The sequence below is a fragment of the Condylura cristata genome, unplaced genomic scaffold, assembly GCF_000260355.1.
Source record: "Condylura cristata isolate star-nosed mole 26May11 unplaced genomic scaffold, ConCri1.0 scaffold00010, whole genome shotgun sequence".
NCBI lineage: Eukaryota > Metazoa > Chordata > Mammalia > Eulipotyphla > Talpidae > Condylura > Condylura cristata.
Genome location: NW_004567111.1, coordinates 57,087,152 through 57,110,647, shown reverse-complemented (window position 1 = coordinate 57,110,647; position 23,496 = coordinate 57,087,152). Strand labels below are relative to the sequence as shown.

At 34.6% G+C, this 23,496-nt stretch overlaps 1 protein-coding gene across 1 annotated transcript in view; it reads right to left on the bottom strand.

The window, feature by feature from the left end:
* The window catches only part of XPO4 (exportin 4), a 95,960-nt gene that overhangs the window by 29,753 nt on the left and 42,711 nt on the right, over window positions 1-23,496 (bottom strand). The window contains exons 7-9 of the mRNA XM_004680267.2: window positions 17,721-17,833; window positions 13,429-13,586; window positions 13,015-13,189 (exon numbers count right to left, since the gene is read on the bottom strand). Coding sequence (XP_004680324.1) covers window positions 13,015-13,189; window positions 13,429-13,586; window positions 17,721-17,833 — 446 coding nt within the window. The remainder of the gene's footprint in view (window positions 1-13,014; window positions 13,190-13,428; window positions 13,587-17,720; window positions 17,834-23,496) is intronic.

Genomic DNA, 23,496 nt, shown 5'->3' with positions numbered 1-23,496 from the left:
GCCATGTGGTCGCCTCCGGGGCAGGCAGGAATCGAACTCATGCGGAAGTGGCCTTAGCTTCTTAGTGCAGTGCTTTAACCTGCTGCGCCACCAGAGGGCCTTAATATTTCTTCTAATAAGAATTTATATTTAAGACAGAACCAGTTTTCTTCAAAATATCCCAATTGAGCTAAAATGACTACAAGTATTAAAAATTAAGAATACCCCTTAAGCATGTAAGATTAAAAAAAAAAAACAAACCATGCCATTACTAACTTTAATCTTCCAAGCAGTGAAAATGAATCCATCTAATGGGGCTGACAGTTGTCTTGTTTGCTACAGTTCCACCTTCCCATGAGTTAAGGTGTAAGGTAGATATAAATATGCATTGTACTGACATCACTATTTGAGAAAGTAAAGTATACTGTTGCGCTTATCACTGAAATTTTTCTCCTAGTTACTTGCATATGGAAATGCAACAGACAGTAGTACACTGATTTTTGTTGCCTTCCACTATACTGTATTGATCTACTGTTTCTTAACAGTTTTATTCTAAGCGGCCACTTTAGGGTTTTATACACACACACATTCACAAATCATTATCTACAAACAGTGATAGTTTTACTTCTTTCTTAACAGTTTTATTCTAAGCAGCCACTTTAGGTTTTTATACACACACACACTCACAAATCATTATCTACAAACAGCGATAGTTTTACTTCTCTCCCAGTGTGGATTTCTTTTATATCCTTTCCTCGCCCCTCTGCTCTAAGAATTCCAATCCTTTGTTGAACAGTAGTGGTCAGGGTAAACATACTTGTCATGTACATGATCTTTTAGAATAAGATTTCAGTTTCCCACCTTTAACTATAACATTGGCTATGAATTTGGCAAATATAGCCTTTATTATTTTGAGCTATGTTCCTTTTAACCACATTTTACTAAGAGTTTTAAAGTCACAAATAGGTATTGAATCTTATCAAATTCCTTATCTGCATCTACTAATATGATTAAATAATTTTTCTATCCTTTTGCAAAGATGGTGAATTACAATGATTAATTTGCATATAATGAACCATTCTTGCCTTCCAGGAATAAAATCTACTTCCTCATGAATATCCTTATGATTACTGAATTGTTATTGAATATGGTTTGCTAAAATTTAGTGAAGGAATTTTGCATGTGTGTTCATTAGAGATATTGGTATAGTTTTCCATTTTTGTAATGGCTTTGTCTGTTTTTGGTAACAAGGGTAATTAATACTGGTCTTACAGAATTTGTCTGGGTGCTCTTCAATTTACTGAAAATGTCTGAAAGAGGTAGTAGTTATTAGTCCTCTTGAAGGACTGGCAGAATTTATTTGTGAAAACATACTGTCCTGGGCTTTTGTTTTGTGGGTAATGACTGACTGCTGTTTCAATTCCTTTTATTGTAATCAGTCTGTAAAGACTTTGTATTCTTTCTCATTCAGTCTTGGAAGGTTATGTGCTTCTAGAAACATTACCACCTCTAGCACATTTTCTAGTTTCTTACTACAAGGATTTTCTGAGTAGTCACTAATCTCCTCTGTATTTCTGGGGTGTCTATTATAACATCTCTTTCATTTCTAATTCTATCAGTTTTCTCTCCTTTTTTTGTGAATCTAAGTAAAGGTCTCCTTTTTTTTTTTTTTTTAAAGGAACAGCTTTTGGTTTATGTTTTTTAACAATCCTTATGATTTATATTTTATTTCCTCTCTAACCTTTATTATTTCCTTCATTTAGTTGGCCCCTGGCTTTATTTGTTCTTCTTTTATCTAATTCCATCAGGTACAAGGTTAGTTTATATATTTGAGATATTTATTTTTCTTTGAAGATTTGTTTATTTATACATACAGAACTGGGGTATATGCCAGAGGTCCAGGGGCTGCGCCAGGCATCACCACAGACAGAATGGGGACCAGAACAGGCAGACTGATGAAGTACAACGCTGAGAGGAACAGTGGACAAGGCAGGAGAAGTCTGCTGTGCCATGTGGGTCACCTTTCCTGGCTGGGGATCAAACTCATGTTAAAGTGGCCTCAGCTTGCTTTGTGTTGTGCTTTAACCCAATACACTACCTGAGAGGGCCCTATTTGAGTTACTAATTGATGTGGGTGTGTATTCTTCCTTAATACCTTTTTTGCTATATCCATAGGTTCTGGCCGCCTGTTTCTTTGTTTTCATTAACTTCCAGGTATTTTTATATTTTCCTTTGGTTTACTCATTACTCCAAAAGTCATTCAGCAGAATATTATTCAGTTTCCACATATTAGAGGTTTTGCTTGTTTGCTTTATGTGTTTGATTTCCAGCTTGAATCCCACATGAATAGACAATATATTTGATAGGATTTGTAATCTTCATGCATTTACTGACATTTGTTTTTGTGACTAAGCACATGGTCTAACCTCAAGAATGTGCTATGTGCATTTGAGAAGGATATATACTCTGCTTTTTGAGGGTATAGTACCTCATAAATGTCTAGGACACTCATCTGCTCTATTCTTTCTTTAAAGGTAATTGTTTTCGTTGATTTTCTGACTGGTTGACCTGTCCACTGATGTAAGGGGGATATTGAAACTCCCCACTACTACTGTGTTACAGCTAAAGTCTTCATTTAGATTCATTAATTGTCTTATACATTTTGGTGTTCTTTCATTTGGTGAAGATGTTGTCTTCCTAATTTGTTGACACCTTAATAACAATATAGTATCTAGCGCTCTCTCTAGTTACTTTTCATGTGCAAAATTATTTTCTCTAATATAAGTGTGGCTGTCACTACCTTTCTTATGGACCTATTTTCTTGTAGAATTGTTTTCCAACCATTCATGTTGAGCCTGCACTTATCTTTAAAACTCAAGATTTGCCCCTATTCCATCTCACTCTCTTCTTCTACCTGGCCCTTTGAGCACTATTACGTTTTGAGTTCACCGATTCAATTCTGCACTTCATCTATTCACATATCTTTGTTTTTAAACCTCATTGTGTTGTTTCCTGAATTTGCTATTTTCTTATTCAAAGTTTAAGCTTTCACCTTCTGTTCATGTGTTTTTTTTTTTTTTTTTGTCTACCAATTTTGCTATGTGAGACTTTCCTATTTTGTTATTATTTTAAATTTCTTTAGCAGTTGGGCTTCCCTGGTAGTGAAGGAGTTAAAGTCTAGTGTTAATCAAGCTATAGCCAGTCACTGTGGCATGAGTGTGATCCCTGGTCAGGGAGCTAATCCATATATGGCACAGCAGACCTCTCCTGTCTCACCCACTGGTCCCCTCAGGAATGTATTTCAGTAGATCCCCTGTTCTCTGCCCCCCACTCTGACTCTGGTAAATCCTCTCACCCCCTGCACCCGTGGGCTACACCCCAGTTCTTGAATGCATAAGTAATTCTTTAAATATCTTTGATTCTGGCAGTAACTAAGTTATTTTGTATTTCCCCCACAGGAGCTGGTATGCATTATTTTGGTCTTTGCTGGTTTCTGTACATACTGTGTTCTATGTTGCACTTACTATAAGTTAGTTTGGTGGGGGTGGGTTTTCTAGGGTCACTAGTATGGATGATGGGTTGGGCTGGGTATGGGCCTGTTTATGGCACCCCCAAAGCAACCCCCTCTAGAGCTTGGGATGAGATTCGCAAGTCCCTGAGCTCACACTACATGCCCCACCAGGTAAGCACCAGTAGGTGGGAATAAAACTGCAGATCAGGATACTTGCTTTGTTATTAGCTCTACCAGGGACCCAAACTGTGTGAACCACCGCAGCCCCTTCCTCCCCTTTGAACATATGTGTCAACACAAACACTATTACCCCTTTCCCAGGTATTTCTGCTTAGCTGACAGTTGTATCACCAGTATCCTCTATTCCAGACCACACCTCTTGGTCCTCCTCTCCACACACATTTCTTATTCTAAGTAGTATGAATCTCCTCAGTGTTGACACACTATTCTCAGCTGTCCAAAAGATAACCAACCAGTTATCCTTTCCCTACCCATGGAACTGTCTCCTGGACCTGTGTTGCTCAAGCTCACTATTCCAATAGCTGTAACCAGTATGGAACAGACCCCACTGCTGGCTCCCACAGCTGGTGGATGGGAGCATGACCTCCTACGGATGCTGTTGCTATATGCACTGCAGTACTTACTGTGTCTTAACTTCAGGAGTTACTGACATACAAATGCCATCTAGTTGAAAGAAAGTTGATGCTTACATTTTCATTATTCTGCCATCTTGCTATTCTCAATTATAAATGAACTGGGTTCTTAATTCCTCTATCTTCAGATTCATTGTTTGCATGTAAAATCCAACAGATTTTCAAGGTTTGATTTTTAATTATGTGACTTTAGCTGATATCATAAAATAGTAACTATTCCACTTCTTTTCTAATTTGGATTCTTTTTATGTCTTTTCATGGCTGATTGTTCTATCTAGAACATTATGAAAAATGCTTTCAAGTTAGGGCCTCCCTGATGGCGCAAGGATTGTTAGAGTGCAGCTCTATGAAGCTATATACAGCCACTGCGGCACAAGTTTGATCCCTTGTCAGGGAGGTGACCCAAATCACGCAGCAGACCTCTCCTATCTCGCCTGCTGCTCCCCTCAGCAGTGTATTTCAGTCAATCTGCTTGTTTTGCTGCCCACTCTATCTCTGGTGAATCCTCTTACCCTCCCCTCCATACTTTCGGCTTATACCCCATTCTTATATGCATAAATAAATAAATCTTAACAAGAAATGTTTTTAGTTTACCAGTGAGTATGATGTTTGCTATGGGTTTGTCTCATGTAACCTTTACTACACTGAGGTATGCTCTTTCCATTCTCATTTTATCAAGGTTTTTTATCATGAATGCTGACTTATTTAATACTTTTACCAAAACTATTAAAATGGTCATGTGATTTTTATCTTTTTGATATGATGGATGACAATGATTGATTACCGTGTTGAACCAACCTTGTATCCCTGCAATAAAACCCACATGGGCATGGCAAATTATTCTTTTAATACAATGCTGGATTCAACTTGCCATGTTTTTCAAGATTTTTAAAAATTCTCATCAGAGGCATTAGTCAGTAATTTTCTTTCTTTGAATTGCTTTGGTTTGTTTTGATGATCAAAGTAATTGTGAAATGTGTCTGGGAGTTTTCACTTCTCAGCTTTGGAAAGCATTTGATAATGGCAAATATTAGATTTTCTTTGAAGGTCTGTTAAGAATTCAGTAGTGAGTTCTTGTTCTTTCAGATTTATTTTCCCTTTCAGAGTGCCTGACTGGTCTGTTCAAGCTGCCTATTTCATTAGAAGTTTGTATGAATTTTAAAATGTGTCCATATTGAGATCATTGTTTGTTTACATATAATGTCCACAGTAGATACCTGAGATCCTTTATATTGCTGTAACATCCATTTGTAATTTTACTTTCATTTCTGATTTTTTTTTTTTTGGTGGGGGTGATGCTTCTCTTCTTAGTGAGCTACACAACAGTTTTTCTATTCATTTATCCTTTCTAAGAAGCAGATCTTGGTTTCTAAGGTATTCTGTATTATCTTTGGTATCTATTACATTGAGTTCTACATTAATTTTGATTATTTCCTTTGACATAGTTTCTTTTGGTGTCTTTTTCAAGTTTCCTCAGAAATACAGTTACATTGCTTCAGGTTTGTTGGTTACTGATGTGGGCCCATATGGTTACACACTTTTATCTTAACACCACTTTTCAGAACATTTCAGTCTGGAAACTTGTCTAATTTTCATTGGTCTCCAGATAGTTTTTTTATTTGTTTTGATTTATTCATTGATCCAGGAGCTATTCAAAAGCACTGCTTGGTTACTACATGTTGTTTTTTTTTCTATTCTGTGTTTGAGTGCCATGTGTGGCCGACTTCTAGCTTTATCACAGTGATTAGAAAAGATGCTTGTTATAATTTCCATTTTAGTATATATTTTGAGGCATGCTGTGATCCAACATATATGGTTTATCTTTTCGAAGGTCTTCTGTGCCTTTGAAAAGAATGTGTATCCATTTCTTTGGGGATGGAAGGTTCTGTAAATGACTATTAAGTCAACTGATCAACATATTCATAAGTCCTTATTTTTCTATTTACTTTCTGTATGAATGATCTTATTTCTTGTTATTAGTGTTGTGTTTAGATCTCCTGTTATAAATGCATTACTATGAATATATGTATTTGACACACCTGTGTCAGGTGTATTACTGGGTTGTGGAAAAGTACAAATATTTTTTGTTTTTTAAAAGTCATTTATTTATATAAATAACAAAGACTAAGCAATGATATAGTGTCCATTTTGTTCAATAACTTTTTGCCATCTTTCAAGTGAGCTTCATAATTCCTTGTTCAGAGAAGGCCTTTCTGAAAAAGGTGCTGATTTACAGCCTTATCTGAATTGAACATTATACCACCCAAGGAGTTTTGAAGGAAGCAAAACAAGTGCAAAGTCAGGTGTGTATGACGGATGTGGCGACACATTCCATCCAAACTCCAATAGTTTTTGACAGGTAATCAAACTTGAGTGCAGTCTCGCATTGTGTTAGAAAACTGCTCCTTTACGATAAACGAGCTCTAGACATTTCTGAACTACAGGTTACTTCAACTTGTCCAGTTACCAATAGTACAAACTGGAATTGACTGACTGGTTCCTTGGGAGGAGCTTGAAAAACACAACACCTTTAAGATCCTTCCACACTGATGGGAAGCCCATGACGATTACAACTGAGATGGAAAAATACACAGTGATGTAAAAATAAACTATTATATGTATATATATATATATAAAATCCTCCACCACACCAAAAGCATAACCTTCTGATTAATGTTTGCTTTATGGTATTTGAGGCAATCCACCATGCATCACCAATTATCAGTCACTTCCAAAAAAGGATCATTTTCCTCATGTTTAAGGCGCACACTGCCTTCATTCATATGTGCCATCAAATAACTTCTTTGGGAAGAACCCAACTTCTTTGGGTTCATGAGGAACCCAAATATTGAGCTTGCTTCTTTACTCCAGCTTTTTCAGGTGGTCATGAATGCTTGAATGATGGGTGTTTAATGTTTCTACATCTCTCATGTCATATAATGTGGATTTGACTAGAACAATACCTTTATTTTGTCATCATCAACCTTGGTGGGTCTCCCTGACAGAGGGCATTGTTGAGATGAAACTCACCAGCAGAGAATTTCATTAGCCACCATTGGCACCAACGTTCTTGTAGACCATTGAAACTATAAACTTTATGCAACTTTAAACTAGCCTGATGTGCATCTTCAATTTCTGGGAGTAAAACAGTAAAATATGGCAAACATGCTGTTGGTGTTCCATCTTCAACTTGTAAAATCTCCAGAACCCAACCAAATCGCTCAACATTTTTTTTCCTGTAAACTGTCAAATGACTAGCAATAACATAGATGCGAATGACTCTACTACTTCCAGAAATGAACTAGTACCATCTGTTGCAAAAATGCATGATTTCTCGGACAACACAATATTTCTGATGACAGTAACATCAGATAGTACTTGTCTTTATCCCTAACTACCTTACTACCTTTTTGGCCAAAGCTCTAATTTATAAGACATAAACAAATTCTTTATCCACCCCCACCCCCATTGTTGGTGTAAAACACTGTGCTCAATGATTTCACTTTGAGTCTATGCCTTTAGGGGTAAATTTGTTTTTTTTGTTTTGTTTTGTTTTTTTGTATACATAATATATCTGGCTCATGCCTTTTTATACAATTCTGTTGATTTTCATTGGTTAAGTTCTGAGCATTCCCATTTAGGTGATTACTGGTAAATGAGGATTATTTGCTGCTATTCTTTATGACTGTTTTCTCTTTCTGATGTTTCTTTTTCCATGTATTTCTATCAGATTTTCATCTGGGTATATTTCCTTGGTGGTTCTCAGTTTTTCTCTTCTTCTCCTAAGTGCCTTTATACTAGATTTTTATTTTGTGATTACCATGAGTAAACTACATTGTAGTTTCTGTATCTAGAATATTCTTTTTTTTTTTTTAAGATTTATTTATTTTTTCATATAGAACTGGGATACAGGCCAGAAGTGCGGAGGGTGAGAGGCTTCACCAGAGACAGATTGGGGAACAGAACAGGCAGATCGACGAAGTACACTGCTGAGGTCTGCCGCGCCTTGTGGTCACCTCCAGGGCCGGCGGGAATCGAACTCATGCGGAAGCAGCTTCAGATTCTCAGTGCTGTGCCACCAGGGAGGGCCAATATTCTTTTAATTTACTGTCATTTGCACAGATTTTGTCTTTTCTGCCTCCCTTTCAAAGTTCCACTTATTACTTTGGTTATAGTTTTATTTTGTCTATTCATGTAGAACTTCTTTTAGTATATTTGTAGAGCTGGTCTAGTGGTAGTATATACTCCACTAATAGTTGTTTGCCTGGGAAAGTATTTCTCTACCATACTTAAAAGATAGCACTCAAGGTATATGCTTGGCTGAGTTTTAAATTTTTAGATAAATAATTCATTCCCTCTCTTGTAAGAGCTAGCACTGTGTGTGTTTGTTGAAAGATGCAAAGACAGTCTAATCAAGTTGCCTCAGATTAATATATTCTTTTGTCCTACGTAGTCTTTATTATTTTGGACTTTTGATACGACAATGATGTGCGAGGATGAAGACTGTTACAGATTTTTAAAAAAGGGATGTTCTTTCAGCTTCTTGGACTTTCAAGTGTAATTCTTCCCTCAGTTTTGAGAAGCTTTCACAACTCTTTCTTTGCATAGGGTTTCTTTTATCTTCCCTTCCTCTCTTCACCTCCTAAATATCCAGTATCTTACATATCCTCTTTTAATGGAGTCTGATATTTCTCAAATTTATTTCCTCTAAATCTTTTTTCTCTCCTTTCACTTGGGTCATTTGTCTATTTTTATCTTCTATTTCTAAAATTCTCTCTTCAGATAGCTTAATTTTATTTATTTCAGTCTTTTAAAATATGATCCATTTCTTTACTGAAGAATTTCATTCCTGAATCTGTTCCTGAGGTCCCTCTCCTGTCTTTCTGTGTTTCTGCTCTTAAGAATTTCACTGACCTTCCCTAAAATTGTTCTGTGTTCATTGTTTCTTAGATCCTCTAATTCTATGTCTTTTATAGGGTTCTGTGTTTTTATTCTTCTCTTTCAGTTTTTACATGTTGTGCTCAGATATGCTACTATATAACTTATTTCAACTGGAGTCTGAAATTATTTATTTTCCCTTAATTTTAAAATCTTCTTTGTTTAAGGTGTTAAGGGAGAAAGGGAAGGAATGCTGGGGTCTAGAGACTTGGTATTAGTCTGGTGAGGAGAGAGGATTAATCTAATCCAAACCATTTGCTTGCCCTTTTATTTCCTAACTCCGTACAGAAAAAGTTATTCAGTACTTCGTTGTGCCCTAATTCGAGAGCTCTATCTCCTTGTCATTCATATTCCTATTGCCAGGTGGTAAGGGTCTTGGCTCAAGGAACATAGAGCCTGGTGTTAACTCTGGCACAGGATGGCAGGTGCTTGAGATAGGGCCTGTGTGGAGCACTGGAGGCTTGGTGCTAGCCCTAGCTTAGAGAGTGTGGGGTTTGTGTGGAGTAAGTAGTGTTAAGAGAGTATGAATCCCGGGCCCTCCCGGGTGGCGCAGCAGGTTAAAGCACTGCATAAAGAAGCTTAAGCCACTTCTGTATGAGTTCGATCCCCGCCAGCCCCGGAGGAGATCCACATGGCAAGGCAGACCTCTTCTGACCCGCCCACTGCTCCCCTCAGCAGTGTACTTTGTCGATCTGCCTGTTCTGTGCCCCACTCTGTCTCTGGTGAATCCTCTCACCCTCCGCATCTCTGACTTGTACCCCAGTTCTGTACGAATAAATAAATAAATGTAAAGAAAAAAAAAAAGAGAGAGAGAGTATGAATCCCTCCCAGTATAAATGTGTACCTGGTCTCTCAGCACTCCTCCAAGCAATGGGGAGGGGGACTTCCATACCCAGGTGGCTGGTAGCTCAATTTAAGTTAACTGAATTCAATGAGTGTATATATCTGTAGGCAATTTCCTGCTCATCTATTGAGATTCCCCATGCAAAGTATATGCTGGGCCCAGCTGGTATGGCCACATATCTGTCTCCAGCTCCCTTACAGTAAAGCTGCTCCGCACCACTGACATGAATCTTGGAGCAAGATGTGTGTGTTTTGGCTTCCTGTCACTGGAACTGAACTGATAATCTTTCCTGTGGTTAAAATTTAGTTTACCTATAGTTGTATTAAGAAGAAATATTAATTTGAATCTCCTATTCGGTCATAGTTTATGTATCTAGAATTGCTCTTCTTAAGCACTGACTTTCAGTTTATTACATTTTAAGGGTAGTCATAAGTAAGTCTCTTCACACACAGGTTAAAGTTACCAAACAAGGTCATATACTATCATGAACACACGTTAGTATCATATATTTTTCTTCCCATGATGTTTTTTGCCTGCTACTGCAAAATAATCATCATCAAACATATATTTTTTTAAAGGATACTAGTAATTCTAAATTAAGTACAGGTCTTAAAAAATAAAAATCACAGTAAAACAAAAGTATGTATACTGTATCTCTTTTCCTATGGAGGGGGAGAAGTCATTTAAAATTAAAGAAATATGCACAAAAGTAAAAAAATTAAACACAAAGCATTTCACAAAATTAAAATTATAAAGAAAAACAATTAAAATTATTGGTCTACAAAAAACAACAAATTCAAAAATTGTTTTTACTTGGTAAGATAGTACAGACTATTATCAGAAAGGTTACTTTTATTATTATTATTCTGTATTTTATTGTGCCCACTTCACAGGCATTTTCACATAGTTAAACCATCACATAATATAGTACAAGAAATCATTATGTTTATTATACTGTATACTAACAAAATGTTGTGATAAAAAGGGTTGAGCAATTTGCTCAAAATCCTGTAGCTTATTGTTATTTGGCCCATGACTATACTGGACCTCCCTCCAAGTTCATTATTACCAGAGAAATATTTTTATTTTAAATGAAAAATAATTTCTTTATATATTTTTCCAAATCAGTCCAACAACTATGCATTATGTACTACTACTACAATCATTGTGTACCCAAGGCAACACAAGATATGACTTTTTTCACATAAGTTCAACATTTGCTCATGTACTACCCAGTTCCTCTTCTTCAGAACATACATGATAAAATGAAAATGATGTAAGGCTGACATAACATTTAAGGTATTTGTTTAGTCTTTTGGTGACTCATACAAGGATCTCTTTATTAGCCCTCAAGTTTAGCAAATCTTACTGATCTATTCACTGGGAGTAGTGCAAAATTTCAACATGTATTCCTCCCCTCCCCAATAGGTAACAATTTTTTTTATAGGTAACAATTTAACAGGTAACAATTTTTTAAGAATATTAAAAATGCATTAAGGAAACAAATTAAGGAAACTTATTTGAACAGTATATAAAGCTTATTAGATACATTATAGCTAGAGGATAACTTCTTATGAAATAAGCAGAATATAAGAATATTTTGGTGACATGTACATAGGTAGGCTTTCCAACATATTTATGTCAAGCCTTCACAGAGGAAAATTGTCTTCCCAGTAGTCAGTATGCTAGTCACATGAAATAAATTCTAAACTTAAATGTACAAATCAAAAATGTGTATGACTTCCAAGAGTTCTTTAAAATTTGAAGGAACATTCTTAACTCACAAACATTTTAAAAGGTATTTTCTAAACATATAGCTAACATACATAGTTTAAAAGAGAAACCAACCAAGCAAGGATGGGGGAAACAAAACAGACTAAAAAAATCACCTTAAGTGAAACCTGATTGGTTTAGAATTTGTGACATTTGAAGGGGGTTTAAGTATACCTTAAATACTTAGTTATTCTGGATTTGCAAGCTTAGCACATAATTTTCCACCCTGAGAAATTAAAATCCTATATATGATACATTTAGACATCTATTTCTCTAACTACTTTTTTCTAACACATACATATTAACCTTCCTTTTTTAAGTCACTGAAGTGTTCAATTACATAAAGACAATTACACTGAAGTGTTCAATTACATATTCCCAAATTCGTCAATCTCTAAGACATCTGAAGTGATATATATAATTCACACACACTGCCATTCCCTTTCCCCAAACAAAATAAATTAGAGTTTAACACAAAATTCAAACATACCTACAAATATTCCTTTAACTATTATAATCTTTGAAAAAGATGTACCTTCATTTAATCTTCTGGCAACTCATGCATAGGCCCTCTCTTAGCCATCAAACTCATAAAAAGGAAAATTAGTTCAACATTAAACTATTTTATATGAAAAACTCAATTATTTCCCATGATCATATAACTGTTACAAACTCAAACTGTATTGTCAAAGGGTTTTAGCCATGTTTTCTAAATAAAATGAAAAGTTTGGAATATACAAACTTGGTTCAAATATGCATTTGAAAATTTGTACCCAAAACATCTGTAAAAAACCTTAGTCATAATTTTATAGTAAATTAACATCTACTAAGTAAACTATTAAAACACACTATCAAAAAAGTACACACTCAATCAAAAAATTTTAACTACTTAGAATTAATCAAAGTACATTTACCTAATTTTAAGAGTATAAAAATTTAAATGCTCAGAAAATAAGTAAAATTATTCGTAATCACAATCATATCACAAAGTTAGCTACATACTATAACTTAAAGTGTTCTTTTTGCTAAAATGGACGTAATACAATTTGTATTACAAGCATTTCATTGTTTCCTATATTCAGGTACTAAATTTTCTCAATTAAAACATTAAGATCAATAAATTTAATCCAAGTTATTTTAATCAACACATTTTTAAGTTTTATGGTCTCAAACAGATAGAAAAAAATTTGCACAATCAACAAAAATGTAATTTTAACATCTAGCACTCATATAAATAACTGTCATGAAAAATGTTCCAAAGGCACAGCAGCACATCTGCTTATGAAAACAGACACAATTTTAGAATAGTCACTTACCACCTCTTCTAATGCAGCACTTCGCCCAAAAGAACAAGTGAGGTGTGTGAGGCAGTTAACAAAAGAGGAGAAAAGTTCATTTGGAATGGCAGTTAAAACATTTCGAGGGAACACAGTTATCAAGTTGCTGATAATGCTGGAGATTCCCACAGCTTCAGAATCTTCTATTTCAATTCTACAAATCAAATAATGAACATTATTAAGTGGTGACTGAAGAAATTTTAACAACTCATTTCTAAACATGGAAATCTTTATCACCTAATTTCTAAAGGCACATCTTTATGTATTAATTTAAAATTACCCAAAGGACTATACTTCAAAATGTAAAGAGGAAACAATCACTGGTTTCTTTATTCTTCAACTTTTAAACATAAAGAAAGTTCCTTTTCAATAATAAAGGGCAAATATACCTACCCATTAATAGTATTCAGTAATCCCTCAATGAAGTGTGCTAGATAGTCAACTTGTGATCCTTCATCAGGAAAGATGGGTCCATGAAGAGAAGCTAATTGGGCAAGGCACTGCAGAGAATCTTGTGCCATATCTGAATCTTCTCTGATTTTTCGGTGTACCTGTTTGAGAGAATTACTAATCCATAAAAATAAATCCTTCTTTTGTAAGGGTCACGTGTTTATAATGCCGAATGAGGTAAGAGAAAAATTCACTGTTAATTCTTGAAAAGTAACTCCTGGATAAAAGTAAATCTGAAAATTGCTCCTCAGCCCACTTTATATTATAGACCATGATTTTAAACATATCGATTAATTTTTAACTGAAGGCTACCTACATTTTGAAAACTGAACTGTCTCCAGCATGTTATGACAAAGAGAGAAACAGATGCCATTCAGTCAGACATACTGCTTCTTCTAAAAACAGCAACAACAGTCATCTGTATTATGCTAACTATGCCTAGCTTCAGCTCCCTGCTAAAGTTAGCAGACAAGTTCAATCAAGAGTATATAGATGCTCCTTTATGGAAGTAAAGAGTTGCATACTTTGAAACACACCACTCAACTCCAGGACATTCATTCATTCAACCTACACACACACATGCACAAACACACTTTATTAACTTTGAGATGGCTTATAATTTCTTTGTATCTCCCGCTATCTACATTATTGCTACTTTACTAATAAGTGGTGAAACTTTTTAAAAACAAAAATTTTGTGTAAATAATATTTAAATTCATTTGAACCTCATCTATACTTTATTACAATTTTGCAATACTGATGCAAAGTATCTGGAATACAGTGCTATATGAAGGAAATACTCCCAAAATACAGCTCCCTAATTTTATAGTATTTTTGAGATTCTCAGATTTTAAAGATGCTTTGTTTCTGTGATCTGACATTAAAATAGCAACAGGAAATTATTTAGTAATGGGTCATTTTTCATCTTGCTCCACCACAACATTCAAGTGGCCATTTCCTAACTTTCTACAAGGATTTGCTTTTTTCAACTCTTCTTTTCCTGTTTTGCAAATGTCAGCTTTAAACACTCTATCTCATGTTATGATCATGCTGACTCTGCATTTCAATTACTTGAAAATGGAACTTTTATAGTAGGTATTCACTGAGGTGGCGTGACCAAATACTCAATAAATTCTTATTCAACAACTGACTCCACTAATAAATCCTTGAATTTCTTAAGGTTCTAAGAAATCTATAGAGCTAAAAGCTACAAAGTTAACTGGCCTAGAACAAAGGCTGGTAAACTACAGCAAACAGGCCAACTATGGCATCCTACCCATTTTTATATGGCCTGTGAGGTAAGAATGTTTTTTTTGTATTTTTATATGGCTGGGAAAAACAAAATCAAATGATAAGAATATTTCAAGACATGGGAAAAATTGGTTAAATTTACATTTTAACAACAGTCAATAAAGTTTTACTGGTATGTTCCCACACCTGCTTATTTCGGTATCATCTGTAACTGTTCTCTATTAAAATGGTGAGGTGAGTATGTGCCTTGGGAAACATGTAACCTAGAAAACCTAGTAATCACTACCTGGCAAAGCTTACAGAAGTTTCCAACTCATGGATTAGAGCAACACATGTGTTTTTCAAAATAGAGTCCACATTTTACACTTTATATAGTTAAGTTATTGCACAAAACACATATTCATATAGTCACACTGTCTGTTTCATAAAGTTTCAACACAACCCATTCTTAAGTTCTGTTTCTCTAAACTATTAATTTTTACCATACTTCTGAACCTAATCAGCATTAAAACATGCTAACAATGGGTACAGGGCAATCGGGAACAGAGGATTTCTTCTCCATCCACAGAAGCAAATGATTGCTTGTTCCTGGTATAGAAGTGAGAACTAATTTTAACTATGTAATAAAATAAAAATAAACTTTTCTCAAAATCTGCCTGTGCTCAAACTTAAATATATGTTCTCTGAAATATGAGCCACCAAACCTGATACACTCAATGGTTAATTTTTTTTTATGGTTAATTTTTATGTAATAAATTAAATTCTTGCCTTTCTACCAATGTCAGCAGTAAAATTGTCCAAGAATATCTGAAATTTTATGCAAATTAAAAATTGAATGCATGACCTAAACTCAGGTGACAGCAGCAGAGGGATAAAGAAAAATAAAGTCTGGCAGAATACTAAAGAGCTAAATAGAGAAGCAAAACAACAAATAAAGACCGGAATAAAGATCTGATGATGAATAAAGATAATGAATTCTACTGGAACATAATGAAAGTTTGTGGGTTATCCAAATGAAAACATCTAATGGATTTTTAATAAGCATTTGGAGTCTAAGGCTCTGGAACATGGAAGGAGCTTGTGCTAATATAGATTTAGCAGTAACTGGTATAGAAGTGGGCCTTCAAATTCTACAGATGGAAAGAGCTGCCTAAGGAAAGCATATATAGTAGTAAAGTTGATAACTAAAAAAAAAAAAAAATACCATAAATGAGAATATGTAAAAAAGGTAGAAAGGGAACTAGTGAGAGTGGTTTTCTAAAACCTTATAGAAGAAAAAAAATTGAGAAATTTGTTAAGTTCTGAGCAGTAGAATCCAACATAAAAGTATTTTTATGTTCTGATATGATCATATTTAAAGAGTCAATTCCACACAACTGGTTATTCATGCTTATCTATTCAAACTTATGGGAGTGTTTAAATAAAAGTTAACAGGCCAGAAACACAAAACGATTAAGCTAACAAAGTGAAAAAGGGTTAACCCACAACCTGAGAAGTTATTTGCATGTGGCAGTTCACAGCTGACAGAAGCAGCTGTCCAGTATGTCTAGACAACTGTTCAGATTTGGGGTAGTTGTTTCCAATGCTGCCTGCAAGTTTTTTTACCTATTCAAAAAGTACTGGCAAATGACCTTATTTTCAGTCAATTGAATATACAAGAAATTGAACTTGGATACAAAGCAAAATAATACCACGTTGCAAGCAACGTTTTAAAATTTGGTTATAGTCATGTCTTTGATAGTGTTTTTAACAGAATTTCTGATTTAAAGAAAATGCAAGTTAATGCTCAGTTTGAAAATTTTTACAGAACACATCCTCATGTATATTCATGGCTCGATACCTTATCCTAGGTATTTCTTAATGTGTATCATGTAACTACAATATTTTAAATAGGTCAATAAAAATGGGAAAGGCAGTTGTATAGCCAATAAGTATTTTTAAAACAAACGAGAAGTTAAAAAAGGTAGAATTAAAGGATAGGATAAAGCAACTCATCTTCCTTGTTTTCTTTTTATTGGGTTTTTATTTGGACCTTTGCCTATGTCACTGTATCTAACTTACATGTTTGATAGCTACAAATCAGTATCTCTCTCGCACACACACAGAGACATATATTTTTCCCTATACTTTTGACCTTATTATATTGAGGCTGTTCAAGGCAAACATAGGAGTATATTGCTTTTTTTAATATTTAACAAATATAAACAAGATTAACTAATGGTAAAATAAATTGCCATTCAATAACACTAATTTAACTCTTGACTGATAACTGATATATAAAAAGTGTACTACTAAAAAACAGCAGTTATCAAAGTTTAGTCCAGGTATCATTAGAGGTTCCCAAAACCTTGTCTGAAAATGCAAAACTATTTCACAATAATAGTAAGATAGCATTTGTCTTTTGCATTCTCACTATCACATGTGTATACAGTGCAGTTTCCCCAATGTTACCTGATGCGTAATACTGAAACAAATTTAATGAAGACACAGATTAAGAATCTGGTTGTCATTGGAAGCCTTAAAGAGGTTTGCAAAAATGTTTAAAATATAGCCCTCTACTATTAAAATGTCACTTATGTTAATGTTTAATGACTTGCTATTGCTACTTTTAAATTAATAAAAACTTTTTATAAATTCTCGGTTTGAAATTTCAATGTGATAAATATTAACAGCAGTAAGTCACAGAAATAAAAGTCTTTCAGGGTCCTCAACAATTTTTAAGAATATAAAAAGGGTCTAAAAACCAAAAAGTGAGAACTTCAACTCTTAAGCTATTAAACTCTTTGTAATTGTATAGCATTTTTGTAAGTTAACAATAATACTTCCATGTAATTTCTGTTTAAGCAGATATACTGATTAAAAGAGAAGGCCTTGGTGAAAAAAAGCAACCTGTCCTATTGTATTTCAGAAAAACACAAAAGCACGTACACTTTTAGTGGCACTAACTGTGGTCTTAACTAGAAGAGATGAAAAGCAAGACTTACTGAGAAGAAAAGCTCCATAACTCTGCGGTCCAGAAGAGTCTCCCGCCAGCACTCTGTTGGCTTTAACAGCACATTTTGTGAAGATTCAAACATAGCTATATAATGTCTGCCCAGTTATCTGGTGTCAAGGTCAACAACAATAACATTCTTACTTTGTCTAATGTATAAGTATATCCTAAATATAACAGGAGCCATCCAGAAAAGAATGCAATGGAAACAGTTTAAGCCTCTTCACATATGCTACATAATTCATGCATGAAGCTACCAAATAAAAGGCATTAAGTATTGCAAAAAAAATGTCATAGGAATGTAAGATAACAGTTTCATTATAATTATATGGCATGCTGCAGAAGTATGGAAACTTTGATCATCAGAGGAAAAACAATGCAAAACAGATGCCAAAAATAGGAACGATCAATTTCTGCATATTTATCCCATCATTCCCACCTCCCTCTCCCCGTATCTTAAACAGTTAAAACCACATACACAAAATATGAAACTCACATAGTAGACTTGAAAAATTAGCTTTGTCCCTCAAAGAAATATATTCATTGGGAAAGAAACCTCTATACCATAGAGTATCCAATCATCAATTCTACACAAAGAAAGAATTTGTTTGTATAAAACTCTATAGATGCTCATTTAGAATTTTCAGACTATAAACTTACTTTAATGAGATATTTGCTATCAAACACATATCAAACTGTGCCAGACATAAAGCAACCATAATATCTTTGTAGATATATATGAATATAATTCACTCAATGACACTAAGGTTTTTAAAAAATGAGAAAACTGTGTGCATAAAGACTGCAGTCTTTTCACTGCTAATCAAATGCACTGTTCATCAACTAGGTAACATCCTCATCATTCAAAGAGAAATTCCAACAATAGCTATCCAAACCTGTAAATGGGAAAGATCAGATACAGATACAAATGAAAATTTTATTTTTCATGAACACCCAAAATATTAACAAGTTAAAGGCTGACAGTGTTTTGAGAACCATTTTTTAAAAAACTAATGCTTAATTCCTTTTTTGAACAACTATTAGTTTTGTCTCTGATGAATAAGAGACCTGGCAAATTGTTTCAGAAAAAAGTTATTCTGAAAAACTGAAATTGCTACGCAACTCTGAGTGCTGAATATGAGAGATACTCAAATCAAATTCACATAAATTTTACTTTTCTCTTTCTTTATCTGCCCCCTTGTGGAGGTACAGAGATAACATCAAAAGCTAAAGGGAAGGAATCACTGGCACTCAAAATTTGTTCAAGAATACTATGATTTATCAATATGTCAACAATTTCTATAGTGAATTCACTTCCTCACTTAACACCAGTTTGGGCTAAGTTTGTTAATAACTATGTTCTTCCTTCAAATTATAATGTGCTCACTGTATATCTTTTTAAAAGTGTCAGAATAAAAACTTGAATTTTTTTTAGAGAAACAAGATGAAATATTTTTGAATGAAACTGTCTAATATCCAGAACTTGTCTCACAATAGTCCAGGGATAGAAGAATATAGATGAAACAAATGGTTGAAGTTGGGTGTTCCATTTTTCTACATCCTTGACATTTTCTAGGGGCTGGGACATAAGGAAGGAGGTTTAAGCATATGAAATAAAACACCTAAGTGAGGCAATAAGTTCGTTTTATTTCAAAAAAGCATCCCACTTAGTCTTTCCCATTTTTGGTTCCCTTAATTTCCAATACCCCATTTTTATTTTAATTAAAAGGCTTGGGGAGGGAGTTATAAACTGTTTAGTAATGAAAATATTCATTAAATATTTATAGAGTATGGTGTTGAGCAGATGCATACAGAAGAATTTATCAATCAAATTTTTTTTTAAAATAAGTTTGTAATCTGACATTAAATCATTAAATCTTTTTTCAGGGGAGGCTAGGTTTAAATTAGCAAATAAATTTATATATTCACTAAACATTTTAACTTGGAAAATAACAATACTTTCCATGCTTTTAACAGTGTCATGGCTTTATTTTTAAGTTAAGTGGGATACGGGAACAACATTACCATAATAAAATTAGTGGCTTCAAAAAAGGCCACTTGCATCTTTCATTGTTAATAAAGAAAGCTGCACAGCCAAGTAGCAAATGCAAACTATTCCCAGGCAAGAGTGCTGGTAACTACCAGAGAAAATCCCCTTTTGCCACCAAGAACTCTAAACAATGAAAAAAATATTATGGCAGGAGCAATATTTGTGGACTTTGCTACTCTTAAAACTAAAGAAAATCTTATCCAAATGCATGAAAAATCTATATTCTAAGCTATAATATAGCAATGAGTTCAGCAGTATCCTTTAGTGAGGGGAGGTGATAACTTCAAAGATTTGTAAATATAAATTGAAATTAAACCCAAACTTGCTTAATTTTTCTACCACTTTTTAATTATAAAAAGTGTACATATCAGTGCCCTCCTTGGTGGCTCAGCGGGATTAAAGTACAGTACAGCAAAGCTAAAGCCACTTCAGCATGAGTTCGATCCCCCCCCAGGAAGGTGACCACATGGCGTGGCAGACCTCTCCTGACCCACCCACTGCTCCCCTCAACAGTGTACTTCCTCAATCGGCCTGCTCTGCTTTGTCGATTGGTGAAGCCTCTCACCGCCCCTGCATTCTGGCCTGTACCCCAGTTCTGTACACATAAATAAATAAATCTTTAAAAAAAGTATACATATCCTAAATATTTGTGGATACCAACTATTTATAGTAAGAAAATGGAAAGACCAGTTTAAGAGTATTTTCCAGATGTGAAATGGAATTGCTCATTTAAACAGTTTCATATTAATCCTCAAATTTTCCCCCCAAAGTTCTTATTATTTTAAATCCTAGTTTAAAATCAGCCTTTCCTGATTTTGGTCTATTTTAGACATACTTTTCCTAGTATCTATCCCATAGGGTAAACATTCCTTTAAAAGCTAACAACCTGGATTAGAAAGATGTGGTACATATATACAATGGAATATTACTCAGCAACCAAGAAAGAGAAACACATGTCTTTTGCAGCAACTTGGATGGAGCTGGAAAAGATCATGCTTAGTGAGATAAGCCAGAAAGAGAAAGAAAAATACTGGATGGTTTCACTCATAGCAGGAGTATAATGGACCAGGCGAGAAAATAACAAAAATAATGAACAACCAGATACCAGAGACATTCTGTGGGGGTGGAGTGGGGAATGGGATCAAAAACGGGGGGGAGGAAGGGAAATGCACGGGACTATGGTGGTGGCACAGGGGTGATTTGGTGATGGGAAATCCACAGGGATTACAATCAAGATGGGAAAAAAAAATGTGCAAAATGATGTAAAAATAAACTTTGTAATAAATTTAAAAAAAATCACAATAAGCTAAAAAAAAAAAAAGCTAACAACCAGCATTTTTAATATTTAAATTTCTTAGTTACCAACAGCATGTAAATGTGTTTAGCATTCCAGACAACTATTAGAAACACTTTCCCCACACAACTCAAAACTACAATGAGTTGCCTGACACTTGTAAGAATGGCCCATATTAAAAAGACCAGAAACTAGTGCTGGTGAGGGTGTGGAGAAAAAGGAACTCTCATACACTGTTGATGGAAATGTTGGTCCAGCACCTATGAAAAGCTATTACCTCTATAGCCTGAATTTGCTCCCTGGGCTTACAACCCCTCTCCATCTGCCAAATCCCTGAACCTCTGACCAACACCCTAGTTCCTCTATCCCAAGAAAGAAAAAAAAAGATGACAATATGATCAAGGTTAAAAAAAAAATTAGGCAAAAATATTTACAACACATATTTCTCATAAGGACTATTACCCAAAATATATTTCAAAAAAATCAAACAGATTAAAAAATAGGTTGAAGACTTTAACAGCCTTCACTAAAGATACACAGAGGCAAAAGATGAAATGATCCTCAGTATCATGTCATCAGGGAAACGCATATTAAAACAGTAAGATAGGCCCTCCCTGGGGCGGAGCTGCAGGTTAAAGCACAGCCTAAGGTGCTAAAGCCACTTCAGCATGCGTTCAATCCCCACCCTGGAAGTGAACACATGGCGCAGCAGACCTCTCCTGACGCACCCGCTGCTCCCCTCAGCAGTGTACTTCATCAGTTGGCCTATTCTGCTCCCCACTCTGTCTCTGGTGAATCTTCTCACTGCCCCTGCACCTCTGGCCTGTACCCCAGCTCTGTATGCATGAATAAATAAATTTAAAAAAAAATAGCAGTGATATCATTTTGCACATCTATTAGAATGAACTAATTCTTGAGTCACAGACAACACCAAACCACAGCAAGAATGGATGGAGCCACAGATCTCTATCATTCATTGCTGGTAGTTATACAAAATGGTAGTTAGAAGACAGATTAGCTGCTTCTTGTAAATATTCTCCTGTCAGATGACCCAAGAATAACATATGCACTTCTTGGTATTTAACCAGAGGAGTTGAAAACTTATGTACACATAAAAACCTGAACATAAATGTTTATTCATAATTGCTAAAATGTGAAGGTAAACAAAACATCCTTAAGTAGGTAAATGGGTAAGTAAACTGTCATCCAGACAATCAAATATTATTCAGTGACATGTAAAAGTATGGAGGAATATTAGATACATATAACTAAGTGAAAGAAGACAATCTGAAAAGGCTATCTGCTATGTGAGTCCCAATATATGACATCCTGGCAAATATAACACTATGGAAACAGTAAAAGGATCAGAGGCTAATAAGGGTTTGGGGAGAGGAGGGATGAAAAGATGAAGCACAGAGGATTTTTAGACAGTAAAACCACTCTGGATAATATAATAACGGTAGATACATGTCAATTATACATTTGTCCAAATCCACGGAACACAAAAAGTAAACCCTATGGTAAATTAGTGGCCTTCAGGTGGTGACATGTCAATGCTGGTTCATCAATGACAACAAATGTTTGCTTCGTGGGGGGTTAGGAGCACTGACAATGGGGAAGACTATGCATGTGGGGTAGATAAAGGACATTTGGAAAATCTACTGACTGCTCAACATTGTGTAAACCTAAAACTAGGCAAATATAGTATTTTTTTTAAATAGGGCTAATCAAAACTTAACTATATCAAAAGCACAAATAAACAAAAGACACTAATATGCTTCTTTTCAAAGGACACCATTAGTAAGGACAATCCGCAGAATGGGCAATAAAAAACTGTCATAAATTTGCTAAGGCATTTATTTTAATATACTTATAAAATATACTTGTAACTAAAAATTTTTGAAAAGACAAGTAACCTATTTAAAAAACAGACAAAAGTTCTGAAAAGTAATTCATACAAAGATGGATCTAACCAAAGATGCTTCAAAGCATTTATCATTAGGGTAATCCAAATCTAAAACTCTGAGCTATAATGAGATTCCATTTCAAGTAAAAGGAGTTGGTTATTTAAAAAAAAAAAAAAAAAAAAAAAAGGTAACAAGTGCTGGCAAGAATGCAGACAAAATGGAATCCTAATACAAATCAATGTTAATGTGAAATAAATTCTGTTTGGTAGTACCTCAAAATATTACATGTTGATTACCCTTTGACCAAGCAATTATATTCCTAGGAATATATCCAAGAGAAACAGAAACACTTATGCACCAAAAAACTTAAGCACAAGTGTTCACAGCATGATTCTATATTGAACACTTTCCAAATTTCCTCAGAACCTCTGACCAACACCCTAGTTCCTCTATCCCAAGAAAGAAAAAAAAAGATGACGATATGATCAAGGTTAAAAAAAAAATTAGGCAAAAATAT